Source organism: Lagenorhynchus albirostris, chromosome 7, assembly GCF_949774975.1.
Source record: "Lagenorhynchus albirostris chromosome 7, mLagAlb1.1, whole genome shotgun sequence".
NCBI classification, from domain to species: domain Eukaryota; kingdom Metazoa; phylum Chordata; class Mammalia; order Artiodactyla; family Delphinidae; genus Lagenorhynchus; species Lagenorhynchus albirostris.
The window spans coordinates 108,229,792-108,248,024 of NC_083101.1; the positions used below are offsets into that span (position 1 = coordinate 108,229,792).

Below are 18,233 nucleotides of genomic sequence, written 5' to 3' on the forward strand. Positions count from 1 at the left end.
TGTGGTCATGATTTTTAAAAAGCATTCTTATATTTTACAAAAGTATTGAAATATTTATTCAATGATGTCTGGGACTTGTTTCAAATGGTTTCAGGTTTGGGAGAAAAGATGTTGGGAAAACTGGTTACAATTAAGAAGAAACAAGATTAGCGAAGAGTTGACAAATTGCTGAATCACAGAATGGATACTTCTGTACAGGTTTGAAATGTTCCATAAGAAGAAGTTATTTTTAAAAGGTTAACACACTATTCACATGTAGATAATCAAGAACTGGCTTCATGAGTAGAACTCATTACAATTTTTTTTTTTTTGTATTAAACAAACCACAAAACATAAGACTGTCGATAACAATTCAAACTAAGGGAAAGTCCTGAGAGTAAGGGCACCAGGTCAAACCGCGTTTACGTAGGACTCTTCTGCCTACTTCCTTTTCTACGGGCAATCCACGTATGAACATGAACTCAGCACATGTGACATAAAAGTCACAACTACCACCCCAGAGAAGGCACTGGGGAGGAGACAACTTGCTTCAGTATTGACTCAGTTTTTCATGTAAACAAAGGAATGCACTTACTACTCCAACTTTTCTAAACTGGAATACTTTTAATAACTATTCAAATTTCTGAGAATTAAGAATTTGATGTAATTTACAAAATTCTGATGGATAACAAAGGAAACTTTATCTTACGAAAATTAAAAAGTCTAATGTCTTCAAATTTTTTATCTTTCTTTGTTAGGACAATTTAGATCACCCCTCAGCCCCCATACTGAAATAGAAGATTGAAAAATGCATCCAGTTCTATCAACTCATACTTAGTAAGTCCTTACAGTGGACCTAATCCTGTGCTAAGCACAATGAATATAAAAAAATCAGTGTAAGAAAATCCCTGTTTAGACAAATTCTAGTTGGGAAAGGATACAAGACACTTACATTCCTTTTCATATTGCCCTCATCACCTGGAGCAAAACAGGCATATTTTTTTTAAAAGTTACTGACATAAGAGCCTTTTTCTTACAGTTAAATGTCACTACTTTTTATAATGGCATAAAGTATAAATATCTTCACAGATTCTGTTTATATAACTCATATTTTGAATTGGGGAAAAATAATTCCCTAGATTTTACTTCAGCCAAAAAATACTCACATTCCTTTATCTAATGACACATCGGTTATTCATCTGGTAGTCTATCTTTCAATCTCAAAGGGCTTGCCCAAAGTGGAAGACAGCTGAAAGTATATTTACCATTATAAAATAATATTTTGGCTTCATTTTCCCTTGGAGATGGAAAAACTATCCCTAAAGGCATTGGACTCATTCAGCCACAGGTGCTTGAAGCAGACAAGGGCAGGGAAGATATCTACCAACAAAGAGAAAATATTCAAAACACTACCCCAAAACCAGATTATAGATTTAAGGAACTGTCAATCATTGGATAATTCACAGTCGTGGTATAGAAATATGAATGTACGTAAATCATGACCTATCACTGTAAGTAAAGGGAGGGTCTTTAGGAAGACTAGATATGTAATTAAGTGCAAATGTTCATGATCGCAAGAGGCAGAATTAAAGATTAGAAATATAAAGAGAAAGGCTGTTCAGTTGTACGTTTCTACCCTCTTCTTATAACTTTAGGAATGTTCCCAGATAATATGTGATATGCACTGTTAAAAATCCTTACACTCTAATGTCTAAGCAGAATGTTTTACCAGATGCTAGTCAGAAAAGTGAACCTTATACGTTGGATTGACTAGGTAGGTAACTCTTAACACTACACAACGCATTCTCTTTGTATTTTCCCACCTTTCCCGAAGTCATAAACCTGCCAGTGACGTCAATGCCCACAGGTTCAGTTGATGTCTTCTCAGCGCTTGAACAAGGTTCTGACTTAGCAGAACTGATTTTTTTTCTTTGTTGTGATGGAGCCTAAAAAAAAGGTATTAAGATGTCATAAATTATGTGGGAAAGCATGATGTATATATTAAATTCCCCTATCACTTAAATTTTCATATGAAATGTGACTGCCAAATAATGCCGAGTCTAATGAGACTACACGTTATGTCTGAACTATTAGTTTAGGACTAGTAGCTCCAAGTCACAAATGTGCAAAAACAAGTCACTAGTATTTAAAGCAAACATCAGGCATTGTAAGGTTATCCAGACCTGTGAATAGTGCAGTAATTGCTCTATGCATTAATTTGCTGACTAGGGTATTGACTTTTTAACATTAAAATATAGCAACTTAGCCTAAGTTAAAATCTATTAATAAAATTACCTTCTCAAGACCACTCAACTCCTTGTGCTTTTTCATCACACAATTCAAAATATCACATATAATTTGGATTTTCCATTCTGCAAATCCACATTGGAGAAACTGCTTTTTCGTCAAGATTGGTTTATAATTAAATTGATCACGAAGAAGCTGTAAAAAGGAAACAGATCAATGAAATAATTGGGAGCAATTTCTTTCAAAAATCCAAAATTATAAATGACCACTTGGTCAGGGATGTACTGCCATTTTTGAGAGGCGAGAGGGGAGGATTAAGCCATTATATATAGGGCACTAAAGAAACCTGTAGGGGTGCTGTGAGTCCTGACCAGGTAGGAGAACAGGTAGGAAACAGTTAGCTAGGGATGTATCAGAGTATAGATAGCTGTCCAGAGAGATGAAGAAATATATAAAAAGTTCAAATATCCTCATAGGTACTAAAAAAAAAAACTCCTTAGCTCGCTGAACAAGATTACTATAGCAGATATCAGAAAACCACAGTTCTATTTGTTTATAGAAATCATGACTTGATTTTTAGACAAGTTGGTAGGCTACTGAGTTTCGATTTCTCATGTATAAAATGAGAGATACAGATTAAACCAGTAATTTTCAAAACCTACTCTGTGGACCCTGGGATTTCCTAGAAGTGCCTCTCAGGCTTCCATGGAAGCTTTCTGGGGTGAGAGACAAAGAAAGAGAAGATTAAACAGAGACTATATTTAAAGGCTACCATTTCATCAAACTCTACCTAAAAAAGAAAAAAATCAAGATTTGATTTGATAAATGGGCTTTACTATTTTTTAAAAAAGGTTAAGAAAACCACAGTACGTGAACAAAAATTAATGATACAAAGTAGGGTTCTGAAAAATCAAACATGAGATTAAGTTCAGGATACATATAGTACAAGTGCAGGTACTAGAGTAGATAATAAGACATGGTTTCAGACCTCAAGGAACACAAGTTGTTCCAACATAAGTTGTAGTCCCTTCTTATAAACAACTAAATTAACTCACAATTTTCTGAACCACAAACTTTACTCACTAAAACCACATTTCTCTCTAACTTCTGCCAGTATACCAAATTTTACTAAAATTTGATATAAAAAAGGCAAATGATAACCAATGACAATTACCAGTCCTCATATTCATTAGAGTATGACACATACAGCAAACTTGAATTGCATCTTGATTATAACAGGGACTGCATTTACAGGAGATAAATGCATCTGAAAATACTCTGTCAACTATGTATGCGGCATATATTTGAGTTATAATAACATTAATCTTAAGAAAACCATTCAATGACTCCTGAAAGAATTATTGTTTCATAAATTCAAAGTACCTTGTAGACAGTATCTATGAAGCGTAAGTCATTCTTTGCTATGAGCTCTACATTGGAGTCCACCAGAAGTTCTGCTACATATGGTGAATATGAGGTAAGGGAATAGCTGATGATGGGCAGAGAGGCTGCTGTGTCTCCCTTTACCAAACTGTTAGGAAAAACAGAAAAAGATTTTTAATAAGCTTAATGCCACAAAGTTGGATAATCAGGGAAATAAAAGAAATGCTGTCAAAAACTCATAATTTAACACAATAGCCATAATAATTAGGTGATGCACAAGACCCTTTAGATTCCATCCCCTACTCTAAACCAGTGTAGGCAAATTAACTATGAAACAAAAACTCTTTAGTACCAACAGTCTATTTACCACAGTATTTATTGATTTTCCAAAGCTTAGCCTTACTCGATCTAGTCCATTTTCTCCTACTAATAAAGCAAATGTACGGTCTTACAGTACACAAGTAGGCTTTACGGTTTTGCAAACACTTCTCACATTACCTCACTTGCTCTTTATCACAAAGCTGCAAAGGGAAAATATTAGGAATTCTAAGTTACAGATGAGGAAAACAGGGCTGGAAAAGCTATCAACTGTGACCAGGCTGACCAGTTTACTATCTTCCCCTGACATCAGGCCCCTTTGGAATCTACCTTATTAGCTTACGCTAATTCCTCCAGCCCAGAAAGGTATCCTACTCTTCTGTTATCTGTCATTCATTCTTTGTGCATCATCAGTCAAATCTCAAGCCTCCCATGAAGCCATCTTTCTGATCCACAAGGATCTCTCTCAGCACGACTCCCCAGGTGTTCAGGATCTGACACCTGATGCTCTGCCTTGTACTGTTGTCTAACTGTCTCCACACACAGATCTTGTTTCTCAAGAAGTGCCTTCACTGATTCTCTCACAACAAGGCACAGAAAGTATTTGTTCAACTGATGCGATAATGTACTTACTTAGAACATTTGTTTTCCACAAAATTCAAACACATACATAAATCTCCCCATCCCTGCCCAATTTTTTTCAATAAGGCAGAGAACAAATATGATAAGATTATATTTTGTTTTTTGCAGGACAAACATAAATTGTTTCTCTTTTATGTTCGTGGGTAAAATTATAATTTACCCAATGAGAAAACTGCTCTAGCAACCTTGTCTCTCTGTAAGACAGTTCAAAACAGGAACTGAAAAAGTACTTTTTTAGAGCAAAATGTGTCCATTTTATCCACATTATGAATAGAAAACAGTCAGGTCTGCATTTAATACCTCTTAAATTAAACAATCTCAAAAATCTTGGTTACCTAGTTTCTAAGGACTTAGACTAGAAACAGTAAGAGAAACAGACATTATAAATTGACAGGCCAACACGAAAAACAGCAGATGTCAGGAAAAAATTTTAAAATGGCAAAAAGTATACAGAATCAAAATACGCGGAGTGTGTATCTGTACGTGTATGTGTGCATGTCGGATCGGGGAGCGCAACCTGGAGCAGCAGCAAGTAGCACTACCCGTCTCAATAAACCCTGCAGACATTACTGTCTTATAAGATAATCTAAACTTGTTCTTAATGATACTCTTGGGTCAATAAGAAAATCAAATGTTTGAAAGCTGTATTCAGAAGACAGGAGAATCATCAGTATATTTTAGAATTATTCCTATCCAAAATGTCTGTTAAAATGTTAATACTTAAAGTGGGAAGAAAACTTGGCTACTCAAACTGACTGAGCCCCTGCCAGTCTGGATAGTAGAGATTTCCCTGTTTTGAGGAACCAGTATATGACTGGTACACACTGTGGGAGCAGACTAGGGAATGCCTTCTGCTTCTCACATATGATGCTCGTAATAACAGTCATCAGAGCTACACCTTCCCTAGTCTCCTCAGCATCTGTTCACTCGCAACCTTCTCTTGGTTAGCTTTCCCTAGTTTACAAGACTATCTAGGATTCTACTGCGTTAAACCAACCCAGTTTCCCTCACTTCTTGAACATATGCCTAATCTGGACTTGTCCCTCGACACGGTCATTGAATAAATGTCTAATTAGCTTCTAAGATGTGCCAGGCAGTTCTAGATGTGGGGGGCTGCAGTGAACTAAACAAAACGCCCCAGATGTCAGGCTGCATTCTAGTGGGGGGAAACATTTAGCCAGTCAGCCATCCCAGGGAGGAAGAAAAAGAGGTATTAAACGATAAGAGGATGATGGGAGTACTGTATTAGGTTGGCAGAATTAGAGAAGAAATGTACCTTGTGACATTCTACAAAGGCGAGTAAGTCACATTTGGAAAGTGGAAACTAAAGCAAAAGGTTTAAGTGAGATAGCTTAATAACAATCTTCAAGCATGGTATAAATTGTCATAAGAAATCTATTAACTAGAATCTCCCAAATCAAAAAGGAATACCACCCAATTAAGTGAGCGAGGGTGGTAAATTACAGAACTAATGAAATCCATTACACTTCCGTGAGATTAAACGTTGTACAGAGACCACACCTGATTCTAACAATATTGTGCTTCTACTTCTAAAAGTTGTTTTAAATCTCCTGAGTTGGAATTTTTCATTAATTCCTACTTAGAAACAAACTCCTAACTGCTTTCTAAAAATCTCTTAGTCATTTCAAGGAAAAAATTTAAAGGACCCAGATAAAATCTAGATTTTTATTTAGATACTCCCCTCATGTCAAGCATTACCTCACATCATTACTGAAAATAATACAAAGAAGTTTGATATTGTAGCTCACCCTACACAATCCACCTCTCTAGGATAATTTAGCGAGCGAAGCACTTGTTCTAGGTTCCGTAAGCTTCTTTTTAAGTCACCTGTTGCCATTATTTAACATTTGATTCAGCTCCAGCTTTGGAAATTATCTAATTTTTCACCTAAAAAAAAAAGAAATCCATGAAACACTGCTCAACTCTTTGTATCTTTGAAGCTTCTCTAATATCTTTTGTTCAATCTCATACACACTTACCATATTTATCTTAGCTATTTCTCCCCTAATTCATCTTCCCTACCGGTGTAGTACTGTCTTGTATCTTCCATATATTCCTGAATGTCAGGTGCACTTTTCCCCCTCAATATTTTTTCACTAAAAAAATAAGTTTGCCTTATGTTCATCTTCTAACAGTGTGTCTGATATTATATGACACTCTCCCAAATACTTAATGGTACAACAAAGTACAATTTGGGAAGACATATCACCCTAAAATAATCTCCACCAATGAGTATTGTGGATGCTTATAAAGGGTACATAATAAAAATCAGTAAGAAATGGAGACAAAGAAATTTAGCACAGATTTGGTCAGTATTCCCAGGGTTCTGAACTTACATAGTTGTAAATCAGATCGTTTGCTTAAAAAATAAAAATAGATAAGTTAAAACAAATTCAGAATTCAGCTGGTTAAATATGGAAGCTGGTTAAATGCATGTTACCTTCATTCTCTTTTCTAAACACCACTAAAATGAAAGTAAATGATTAGAAACCATATATATTCATCAGGGTAAAGAAAACTAGAGGGGATTCCACATGACAAAGGATGTGTCAACAAAATTCTGGAAGATGGAAAACGGATGGATGGGTGATAACCAACCTAGCAGAGCAAAGGTAGGTCAATCCCATCCTCCTGTTTAGAAGGAAGCCAACAACAGCAACAGGTTCAGAAATGAGGGGACCTGATACTTCTGAAAGGCTGAAGGGTAAGGCCATGGCCTTGAAATAAGAACGATTATTTGAAAGTCCGTATAAGAAGGTGCTAAACCCTAGATTTTTACTTTCCCTCTGCTTCCCCTCCCACCCCCCACCCCCAGGCACATATAACTTGCTCAGCTATAGGCAACTACCTCTGATTCCCCAGGTTTAGCAATGAGTTTTTAGAAAATATCAGCACAACCCATAAAAAAATTGACTTGGAATTCATTAAGATTAAACTTCTGTTCTACAAAATACACTGTTAAGAAAATGAAAAGACAGGCTGCAGACAGAATATTTATAAAACACGTACTGGGTAAAAGACTTGTTTCCAAAGTATACAAAGAACTCTTAAATGTAAGAGTAAGAAAACAAACAACCCAATTTAAAAATGGGCAATATCTGAAAATCTCATTAAAGAAGATACACAGATGGCAAATAAGCATATAAGATGCTCAACATCAAATGTCTTTAAGTAATTACAAATTTAAAAAATGATACCACTGCATATCTATCACAATGGTTAGAATCCAAAAAACTGACAGTACCAAATGCTAATGAGCATACGCAGCAACAGGAGCTCTCATTTTTGGTGGGTGGGAACGCGCATCACACAGCCATTTTGGAAGACAGTTTGGCAGACTCTTACAAGGCTAAACACCATACAATCAGCAATCGCGCTTAGAGTTATTTACCCAAGTGACTTGAAAATTTAATGCACATACAAGATCCTGCACGCAAATGTTTACAGCAGCTCTGCTCCTAATCACCCAAAACTGTAAGCAGTCAGGATGTCCTTCAATAGCCAAATGAGTTTAAAAAATTAACACATCCATACAACAGGACATTATTCAGCAATAAAGAAAGAGCTATGAAGCCACAAAAAGACATGAATGAACCTTAATGCATATTGCTAAGTAAAAGGAACCAGTCTGAAAAGGGTACATATTGTTTGGTTTCCATTTTATGATATTCTGGAAAAGGCAAAACTGTAGAGACAATAAAAACTACAGAGATCACGGCTGCAAGGATTCAGAGGTAAGAGGGAGGGTCACATACAGGTAATGTGCAAAGCTACCTCACAGAGCGGGTGGATGGAAAAGCTGCTAAGTAACTTTGGGAATGAGTGGAGCCTGTGAGACTAAAGGCAAAATGAGCTGCACAGAAACACTGTACTCCAGTGTATAAAGTTGTTTCCCATGTACATATGAGTTAATTCCACATATATGCTGGAATTAAACAATTAAGCAAATGGATGGCTAACTAGTAGAAGCCAGGATTCGCACTGCTGGAGTGAGAATTTACAGATAAGCAAGGGGAGGGGACTGGAATGAGCCACGCCTCATGGTTTAGTTAGACATGCAAGTATGAACTCATGTTTAGCTTAATATAGATGCAGAATATGTATAATGCTGGATTCCTGGAGAAATGGCCAATTCTAGGACTGGGTCAGGAAATATGAGATGAGCCTGAGGCATTATATAATTCTAGAAAGAAATTACACACAAAACAAACAAACCAATCCCACACGTATGTCATAGGGACACAGGAACCAAATGAAGCAGCTTCCAGTGGTCAAAGCTGAAACAATTTGAACAGCAAAAACAACAAAATCAGGCATTTGATAAAATTCAACATTTAGGATATAATTCTTAGTATGTTAGGAATAGAAGGGAACTGCCTGCAGTTATCTGCAGGATATCTACAAAAAATTTACTGCAAACATCATATGTAAAGGTGAAATATTGAAAGCTTTCTTCCTGAGACTGGGAAAAGGCAAGCTTATCCACTCTCACCATTTCTTTTCAATACTGTACTACTAGAGGTCTTAGTACAAAAATACAAGAAAAAGAAATAAAAGGAATAAAGACTAAAAAGGAAGAAATAAAAATGTCACTAGTCACAGACAACATAATTATATTTGAAAAAATCCAAAAGAAATCAAATGGATTTAGCACGGCTGCTGGATAGCAGGCCAATATACAAGTATCAATTGTATTTCTCTGTACTACCCAAATAATTTCTAAATTATGTTTAAATATGTTAAAAAATATGTGTAAATAATTCACTAGCCTCCAATATCATAAACATGTGAATAAGTCTAAAACGGATCTGTAAGACCTCAAAACAAAAAAACCAGAAAACTTCATTGAGATAAATTAAAGAAGCCCTAAATAAGAGGTCTACATCTTGGGCAAGGATTTAAAGACTCAGTAAGTCGATCCATAATTCAATGTATTCCCTCCATGCCATCCCTCCCCAAAACTCCCTGCAGTTTTTTAAAGGTGGAAATTGACAAGCTGATTCCAAAATTTGCATAGATATGCAAAAGATAAACAATAAATAACACAATGCTGAAGAAGATCAAAATTGGAAAATTCAACCACTGGATAATGAGACTCTTTATAAAGTTAAATTTAGAATTATTGAAAATATCTACAAACAGAACAATGGAATGGAATAACGTACAGAAATAGACCATGCATACAATGACACTAGACTTATGACAAAGTTGATGCAGAGTAACCCTGGAAAATGGATGCTCTTTTTCAAGAAATGGTACTGTGTCAACTGAATATCCAAATGGGATAAATAAATCCTGACCCCCTGATGTAAAGGGTACCTCACATCCTTCATAATTAATTCCAGGTTTGTTGTTGAAGATCTACATGTAAAATGTAAGACAAATAGGCTTTCTGGAGATCACAGAGTAGAATATCTTTATGATCTTCAGGCAGAAAAAGATTTCTTGTCTTATAACTGATAAAATGAACCACATTAAACTTACTAACTTCTGTTCATCAAAAGACACCCTTAAGAGAGTGGAAAGAAAAGCCACTGAGTGGAAGTTGATACTGTCAATATATACAACCAACAAAAAGATTCATAGCTAAAAGAAAATCCTACAAAGTAATAAGAAAAAGAAAGACAACTCAATAGAAAAATGATAAAGAGATCTGAACAGGAACTTTACAAAAGAGTAAATGTGAAAAGATAAGCAACCTCATTAATCATTAGGAAATCACAAAGTAAATCCAAAATGTGAGGTTGCAGAGCATTTGAAACAAACTACAATGGTGTGAAAGGGTAAATTAGTACAATTACTTTGGAAAACTTATTAGTGATACCTACTAACATACTCAGGGCCCATGAAACAGGAATATGATGCCAATGAATACAAATAACAGAATACGTGTGTACATTTATGTGCACCAAAAGACATGAACAATATTTGGGATTTTAAATTAAATGGTTCATTTTTTTAAATCTCAAAGAAAATGATACCATGGAATTATATTTTTAAATGACTCATTTTATTGCATGGTGTAGGGCTTTCACTAGATTCTCAAAGGAGGTTATTCCCAAGGGAGCTTCCTAAACTAAACAGGTAAATAAATGGTTAAGGACTTTTGCTAGAAAGAGACAAAGGGCTTCTAAACTGTAAGTCAATCAGCCAGTGAGGCAAAGCTCAATAACGCACTTAAAAATAGCTAATATTTGTAACTGTCCATGGACACTTCATAGAAGGAGAATAATATATAACAATACCTTGAGTATTGAATTCTCTGGGAATGAAGCTCCTCTAAAATGAGTTCACTGACATTAAAAACAAAACAGAACAACACATAAATCAGGTGAGTAGAGTTAGTATGGTCATTTCCCCCAGTCAACATCCCAGCAGCTGCCTAGGATACAAATCACCTTCTTGCACATCTTCCCTATATCTACACATAACCAGAGGTGGGCTAGCAATTTGCAAAATCCTAAATTTAGTAAGCTTTCTATTTTAAGCCACTGGCCACCCAGCTCTGTACCCTTTCCTCCTCTTAAAGAACATAGAATCTTCCTGTTCCAAGCTTCCTCTCCTTTATCAACACGGTAAAGAACACGTTATTGAATATACTTTTAAATGCTCACGTGTGGGTTTTAGTCAATATTTTTCAGCCAACCAATTACTTCAACTAAACACATTTTTAGGCAGAGGGAATTTCAAGTAGTGTCAAATGGGAGGGAACTAGAGAAAAGAGGAAGTGATCCTAAAAATTACATTCTACAATATACTGGCCAAGAAGGGTAAACCTTCTTTAACATCTTTTAGGATAACTGGGGGATTTATGTGCATATGGAAGCGGTTGAAGATGACTTCCCAGCCTTTATTTTCCTGGGAAAGACAAAGTGGGAACTAATCCGGTTGCTGAATGCAAAAAGATATATATTCTTGGGTGTTGCCCCTGGCCAATATAGTAGGTGTTAGCTCGTTTTAAGTTCCAGACCCACGTATTGTAACACAATTCTTCTAGGGGGACCTTTTCTCCTAAGACATTCTATAACTTTTATCTCTTCCCACAGACTTCCTTTAATCCTTTCAGATGTATGTTCCATCTTTGCGGTACATGGAATTTTTGTTTCATTTAACACTTTATGGTATCTTTCCGTCCTTCCTTTCTCTGAAGTCCTGTAACATATACCAGTATCTCATTATTTCTACCTTTGGTAATGGAATTTCTGTCAACAAAGTATGTCCCTGGAACACATCCTCTTCAGTACCAGCAGAATAAATATTTTGAAGAAGAGTAAGATACAGGTACAGCTGGGATCTGTAGGTGAAGGAGATAAGTGATAAACAGGATAGAAAAAAACAAAGGGGTTAAAACATTTCTGAGTATTATAGAAAAAAATTACAGCTACTGCTCTACACTTTCACGAAAGGCTTTACTTTTCTATTACAAAACTGAAAAAAACCCTAGAAATTAAGACATTAAAAAAAAAGCTAATTTAGGACTTGTGCACATTTTAACATAGTAGTTTCAGACATGAGAAGTAACTTTTTAAGAAATCGCTTAACATTTTCGCTTTATAACCCTTATAAAAATAAATTAAAAGACAAAAGCATATATCACTCAGCTTGTAGCACAGATTCAACCATTAAGATGGTCTCAATATTGCTTCCTAGCTTCCTCCAGAGAGTTCTCTGCTACTAGTTAGGTCTGCCCCACTGAATTTATTACAGGAGACATCGTGGAAATGGTATAAAATAGCATTTTTAAGATTTTTAATCTAGGTGAATCTCACTGTTGTTAGAGGTCATTAAATGATGCCTCCCAATGGAATGCCACTGAATTCAGTGATTTTTGTTCAGAATGAAGCAACTACACCGACTGGTGTAAAGATGACGGTCGATGGCTAAGAGTTTGTGACAGCTCATAACGCTAAATATTATCTATCAAAAATAGAGGAGAGGGCTTCTCTGGTGGCGCAGTGGTTGAGAGTCTGCCTGCTGATGCAGGGGACATGGGTTCGTGCCCTGGTCCGGGAGGATCCCACATGCCGTGGAGGCTGCAGAGCCTGTGCTCCGCAACGGGAGAGGCCACCAACAGTGAGAGGCCCGCGTACTGCAAAAAAAAAAAAAAAAAAAAAATTGAGGGGAGGGCTTCCCTGGTGGCGCAGTGGTTGAGAGTCCGTCTGCCGATGCAGGGGACGCGGGTTCGTGCCCCGGTCCGGGAGGATCCCACATGCCGCGGAGAGGCTGGGCCCGTGAGCCATGGCCGCTGAGCCTGCGCGTCCGGAGCCTGTGCTCCGCAACGGGAGAGGCCACAACAGTGAGAGGCCCGCGTACCGCAAAAAAAAAAAAAAAAAAGGGAAAAAATTGGGGAAAACGGGGAGTAAGGGTCAAGTATATAACTCTGTAGGATTGCTGTGTTCATATATAAAACCGTTAAAAGGTTTGTGGATACTTTCAGAAAAACAGTCTACTACAGCCCTAATTCCGGAATCCAAATTTCAAGATTGATTTTGTTTTTTACAGTAAGAGAAAAAGCTACAGTCCTGTAGGAAAGTGGAGAAACACTGAAACACTAGGGAAATGTAAAGCAAGGAAAACATCAACTATTCTCAGCTCTTCCTTCTCATCAGTATTTCCGAGGAGCCGGACTGCCCCTCAGCTCAGAGGCTCCAACAGCAGGAATCGGTCCGTCTAGGACTTCCCACCCTAAGTTACAACCTGATCTGAGAAGATGAGCTCTTCCCATTTCTTCGTTATCAAAAGGATATCCCAGTCGGGTTCATGGGCAAGGTACGTCTAGCGCTCTCCTCCCCTGCACTTGATTTAAAAGGATGAAAAAGCAGCCCTGGTCACTCGCCCCAGCCGGGGCCTCGGTTAGGGCAGCGGAGAGAGGCGACCCCGGCCCATCCCGGGGCGCAGCCCCGCCTGCACCCCCGCGCTCACCCAGCAGCGGCCGAGCAAAGAACGGGCTCCAAAGGCCTCCGGCCCCGCACAACGGGCAGAGGAGGTGGTAGCATGTGCAATCCCAGAGCCCCGGGAGCCCAGCCTCCAGCAACGACTCCCCGTGGCCCGACGCCGACGCCGAGACGCGCTTCTCCCGCCGACCGTTTGTATTCTGAGCAGCGGGTGGAAGCCCGCCACGCACCGCGGCAGGACCTTCCAAGCTGCCGGCTCCCCTGCGCTCCTGGATTCCCCGCTGCAGATTCCACAGCACGTTCGTACAGAGGCCTGGGAAGACTGACCCTGCCGAGAGTCTTTTCTACGTCCAGTCCGATCCCAAGGTGCAGATTCGAAGTCTGCCTGGTTCTGAGGCTCAGAGGGGCTCGGACTGCGAAGTGAGAGACCGGGACTCTCTGGCGAATCGTAGATCGAGGGGATAAAAATACTTCTTCTTGAAGCGCCCCCGAATACGGACGTCACTTCCGGCAACAATAGGAAACGTCAAAACTCGGAGAGTCGGCCGCTTAGGCTGCTGCAGCCTGGGGCACGCTGAATTCGGAGGGATCAGGTGCTGTTTCTGGAATTCTCCCCGACCTCACCTCCACCAGCGTGAACAAATAAAGTTTGAACCGGCTTCTCCATGGCCTGGGCACCCCTTCCCGGCTGAGCCATTTTCTTTTTGGCTGAAAGCCCCCGCCCAGAGGCCGATTCGTCGCGGCGGCGGTGGGGAATCGCAGGTCGCTCAGGTAAGGGTGTCACCCTAGATATTTCAGAGTTCTTGCCTCTCTTCCCTGTACACCCCTACTTTTCTTCTCGGAAATGATGACCACCAGTGCTCCAGTTGGCAGAAACTTGCCAACCAGCGAGACTTTGGGGCCAATGGCTGTGCGAAGCACCTTGAGTGACAGCGGTGTTGGCTAATTAAAATGAGGAATCCGTGTCAGGAGGCGGGAGTAGGTGTGCTCCTTGTGTTCCTGGGTCACTGGGGACCCCTAGGTCAGCTTGGGACCCCAGGTAGGACCCGGCTTCACTCTGAAATAAAGCCGGGAAACAGCAGAGGTTACGCTCTTCTAAGCCCAGGTGTTGCTTTCCAAGTAGAATGTGTTTTTGGTGCATAGGCAGAGTTTTTGGCTCTTAACATACTTTTTACAGTAACGTGAATGCAAACACATCCAGTTAAGGTCACGATGGATTGCCAGTTGCTTCAGCTGTTAAACTTTGGTTATAAACTCGGCAGACTCTTAACTTGTCTCTTGCTTGTTTCTCTGTGACTAGGCTCTAGTTTCTTATATGGTGGGTGCTCACTTAATTATTATTAAAATTGGGTGAAATCACAAATGGATCCCAATCCTCAGTCGTTTAAGGGTTTTGTTTTGTTTTTAGGTTCTGTATGTATTTAGTAATTTAATAATTGAATCTACTTCTTTTAACAAGTGGAGTCTTTATTTTCAAGGATCCCAGGTATTTCCATATCAATAGATTATGACCTTTATTACTGCAAAGTGAAGCTAATTTATGTTTTCCATTTCAGCTTTCCATATATTTTTTTAATGTTGCAGCTGGTGACCATATTTCTGGGATAGGGAGAATTTTTACCCCCTAAGAAAATGGTTCACAAACTTGAGCAGATATCAGAATTAAGAATAAATTTTATTCTCTTTTCGGGTTGAGTAGGAAACTCGCCATTTTTATCCAGTTAACTTGACAGTTTGTCTGAGATACTGTATACAGTATGGCAGCTGACTTTCGCTCAAGTGAGCAATCCAAGAGAGAGCACCCAAGACTCTCTCTAGTCTTCTATAAGCTAATCTCAGAAGGGGCATTCCATCACTACTGCCATATTCTGTTGATAGGAGTCAATAAATCCAACTCAGTCACTGTGGAGAGGATTACACAAGGGCGTGAGTCCCAAGACGCAAGGGTCTATGGGAGCCATCTTAGAGGCGGCCTAACACAGACACCCTGGCTAATAACTTTTAGGAGTTAATAGATAGAAATAACTGAGCAAAAATATGCCTGATTGTAATGAAATAGACAAACTTATACATGGATTTTATTTCTTGGAAAGTTGTTTTTTTTTTTTTTCCTGGGGCGGGTCTTTTTTTTTCTACTAAATGCCTGAAGAGAGGCTTATTATTTTTCTTGGAAAGCTTTGCTTGAGGAATGACATGTGTGAGAGGAAGGTTTGTGTTTTTAAGGTGTACGTGAACAGAGCATATCACAACTGGAGACTGTGTATTCCTTACCCATTGCCATTTTATATGGTTGAAATGGTTTCAAAATAAACATGAGCAAAGATAGCTTTAAAGGTGGAAAGAAGTTAGGAAAGGCTAGAGGTAAGCCTTTCTAGTGTAGAAAGAATGTGGCAGTCTCTATGTTGGTATGAGAGCAAATAGGGGTGGGAGAGGTCTGTCTGAGAACAGAAATGTGTTTGTGTGTTTGTTTTTAAGCATTATTAGATGTCAGGTACCACCTTCTTTCAGCATTACCTGGCCGCACATCACCAGCACAGCTTTTGTCAGTGAACCAAATGAGCTTATTGGAAATGAAAGGTACGGGCTTCCGGGTTTATTGTGACACTGTTTTGGCCTTGACCCACTGTAAAATTGCCTATGCTTCTTCCAGGTTTGAAAGATGTTGTCATCTTTTATACCTCAGGTGCTTAACGCCAGCCCGACTGTGTCAATCCTCAAATTGTAGATTTGGCTTTTAAATAGGTACTCCCTATCAGGTTAACATAGTTCATTTATAGTAGGTTACAACCAATTAACTAGTGCAGTTTTGGGCCCTTAGATGTCTGCTAAATTTAGTTTTGGCCCCTTAGATGTCTGCCAGATTTTAAACAGGTGCTTGCTAAAATAACACAGTTGAAATACTTCATTCACAAAATATCTTATGGTAATAACTAGATAAGCTAAACCATGCCTTGTAATTTATTACACTTATTATCAGTTTAATAGGGAATGTTTTGTGTGTTTATTGTGCTTAGAATTGCATAAATTAAAAGATAGTTATTTTCCTTATTTCACGATACAAAAACATGAATTACCAAGAAATTACCTTTTCTTTGATCACAAAGCATTGAAATTAGTCATTCAAATTTATGATTTTATCGTTCATTACTTAACCAACTGCTATGTATTGATACAACTCTCTTTTTTTCCGACATTTTGATTCAGATTTGGAAACTGAGGCTAATCCATTGGCTGACCTATGATAATGTGTCAAAATCATTAACATAAAGTCTATGAATTATACATCAACTCACGTTGCATTTCCATTGAATTATTTTACTTACTATTTTAAAACAACTTTAATGAAATACATCCACTTCTAGAAATTTATGTTCTCCATTTCTTTATTTTTTTCTCGTGGTTTTGTTTTACTGACATTTATTGACATAGATTATCCAGTGAAACTTGAATGAGTTTATATTCTATTTAGGGCAAGTGCTTTTGTGATGTAGATAGAGATGAGAAAAGATATTTGCTTTCAAGTTTAGGCTGTTTGGGAATTTAGCTCTGTGATCAGCAGTTTGTATGTATTCTGCAAGAGCAGATTGCAGGGGATTTCATAAGCTATTTGAAAGAAGGAACAAGATTTTAGCAAGTGAGCCATGCTTGGAGAGCCCCTATCTGCTCATCCTGAGCAGTGATTTGTAGAAGTCATGGACATGGGGGGAAACAGATGGAAAGGACAGATGCTAAATACACATACACAGGCACACATACGTCCATCTCCGTCACCTCTTCCTTTTATTTTAATTTTTTAGGATTTTCTCATTTTTATAGGATCATAGAATTTTATAGCAAAAAGAGAACTTAGGGATCATCAAGTTCAAAACCCGCTTTTTACCGGTGAGGAAAGTGAGGCTTTGAGTATTGTGCCCTCTACTCACAACTAGTTGAAGGAGCCTGAATCAAGCTCATGCTTTGTGTCAGTCTGTTTTCATTGTTAGATGTTTTCTCATCTCACTTCTGACTTTCCTGTTGGCTCCTGTCAATATTTATTTTATGTTAATACCTTGTCTTATTTGTGTAAAAGCAATTCAGTGAGAATTACAGTTTTTGTTTTGTTTTCCCATTTTTTTTTATTATGGTGAAATATACATAACATAAAATTTACCATCTTAGCTTTTTTTTTTTTGCGGTACGTGGGCCTCTCACTGTTGTGGCCTCTCCCGTTGCGGAGGGGCCCAACCGCTCCTCGGCATGTGGGATCTTCCCGGACTGGGGCACGAACCCGTGTCCCCTGCATCGTCAGGCGGACTCTCAACCACTGAGCCACCAGGGAAGCCCCATCTTAGCCATTTTTAAGTGTACAGTTCAGTGGCATTAATAAACACATCGTTTTGTTTTTTAATTCTACAACTCTCATAGGAATGGCTTTGCAGTCAGTGGGCATGGAGTGTGGTGTGCCATGAGGAGGTAGGTTGTGATGTGCTGCCATGACCACTGCTGATTGCAGTTGGGTTGAGTAAAGAGTGCAGTTAAAGAATCAGTGTAATTAAAAATAATGCCAGTGAGAAATTTAATAAATTTATTTTATTTGAAAGTTAAAACAGACAGTGGAACATCTCTTGCAAAAGAAGCTGAAGAAATAAGTGAAATTAAATAAGCCCCCAATTCTCTGCTTTTTGGTTACATTTTAAATGATATCTTAATGTTTACATTTGTTTAGATGCCATTTGGTAACACTCATTACAGAATCAAAGAACAGGAAAA

The 18,233-nt window shown here is 38.3% G+C and overlaps 2 protein-coding genes across 12 annotated transcripts in view; one reads left to right on the forward strand and one right to left on the reverse strand.

Annotated features, from left to right (window-relative positions):
- CEP44 (centrosomal protein 44) overlaps positions 1-14,008 on the reverse strand; it is a 130,733-nt gene extending 116,725 nt beyond the window's left edge. For 3 of the 11 annotated variants that reach the window (XM_060155807.1, XM_060155808.1, XM_060155805.1), the window contains exons 1-7: positions 13,513-13,999; positions 11,776-11,884; positions 10,836-10,883; positions 6,339-6,477; positions 3,610-3,757; positions 2,275-2,421; positions 1,803-1,925 (exon numbers count right to left, since the gene is read on the reverse strand). In XM_060155807.1, coding sequence (XP_060011790.1) covers positions 1,803-1,925; positions 2,275-2,421; positions 3,610-3,757; positions 6,339-6,427 — 507 coding nt within the window. In that variant the 5' untranslated portion in view covers positions 6,428-6,477; positions 10,836-10,883; positions 11,776-11,884; positions 13,513-13,999. Of the gene's footprint in view, positions 1-1,802; positions 1,926-2,274; positions 2,422-3,609; positions 3,758-6,338; positions 6,478-10,835; positions 10,884-11,775; positions 11,885-13,512 lie in introns of all 11 variants that reach the window. The other 8 variants (XM_060155806.1, XM_060155810.1, XM_060155804.1 and 5 more) reach the window with 7 other exon arrangements.
- FBXO8 (F-box protein 8) overlaps positions 13,982-18,233 on the forward strand; it is a 39,445-nt gene continuing 35,193 nt past the window's right edge. Inside the window, exon 1 of the mRNA XM_060155811.1 lies at positions 13,982-14,255. The gene's annotated coding sequence lies outside the window, so the exon portion shown is untranslated. The remainder of the gene's footprint in view (positions 14,256-18,233) is intronic.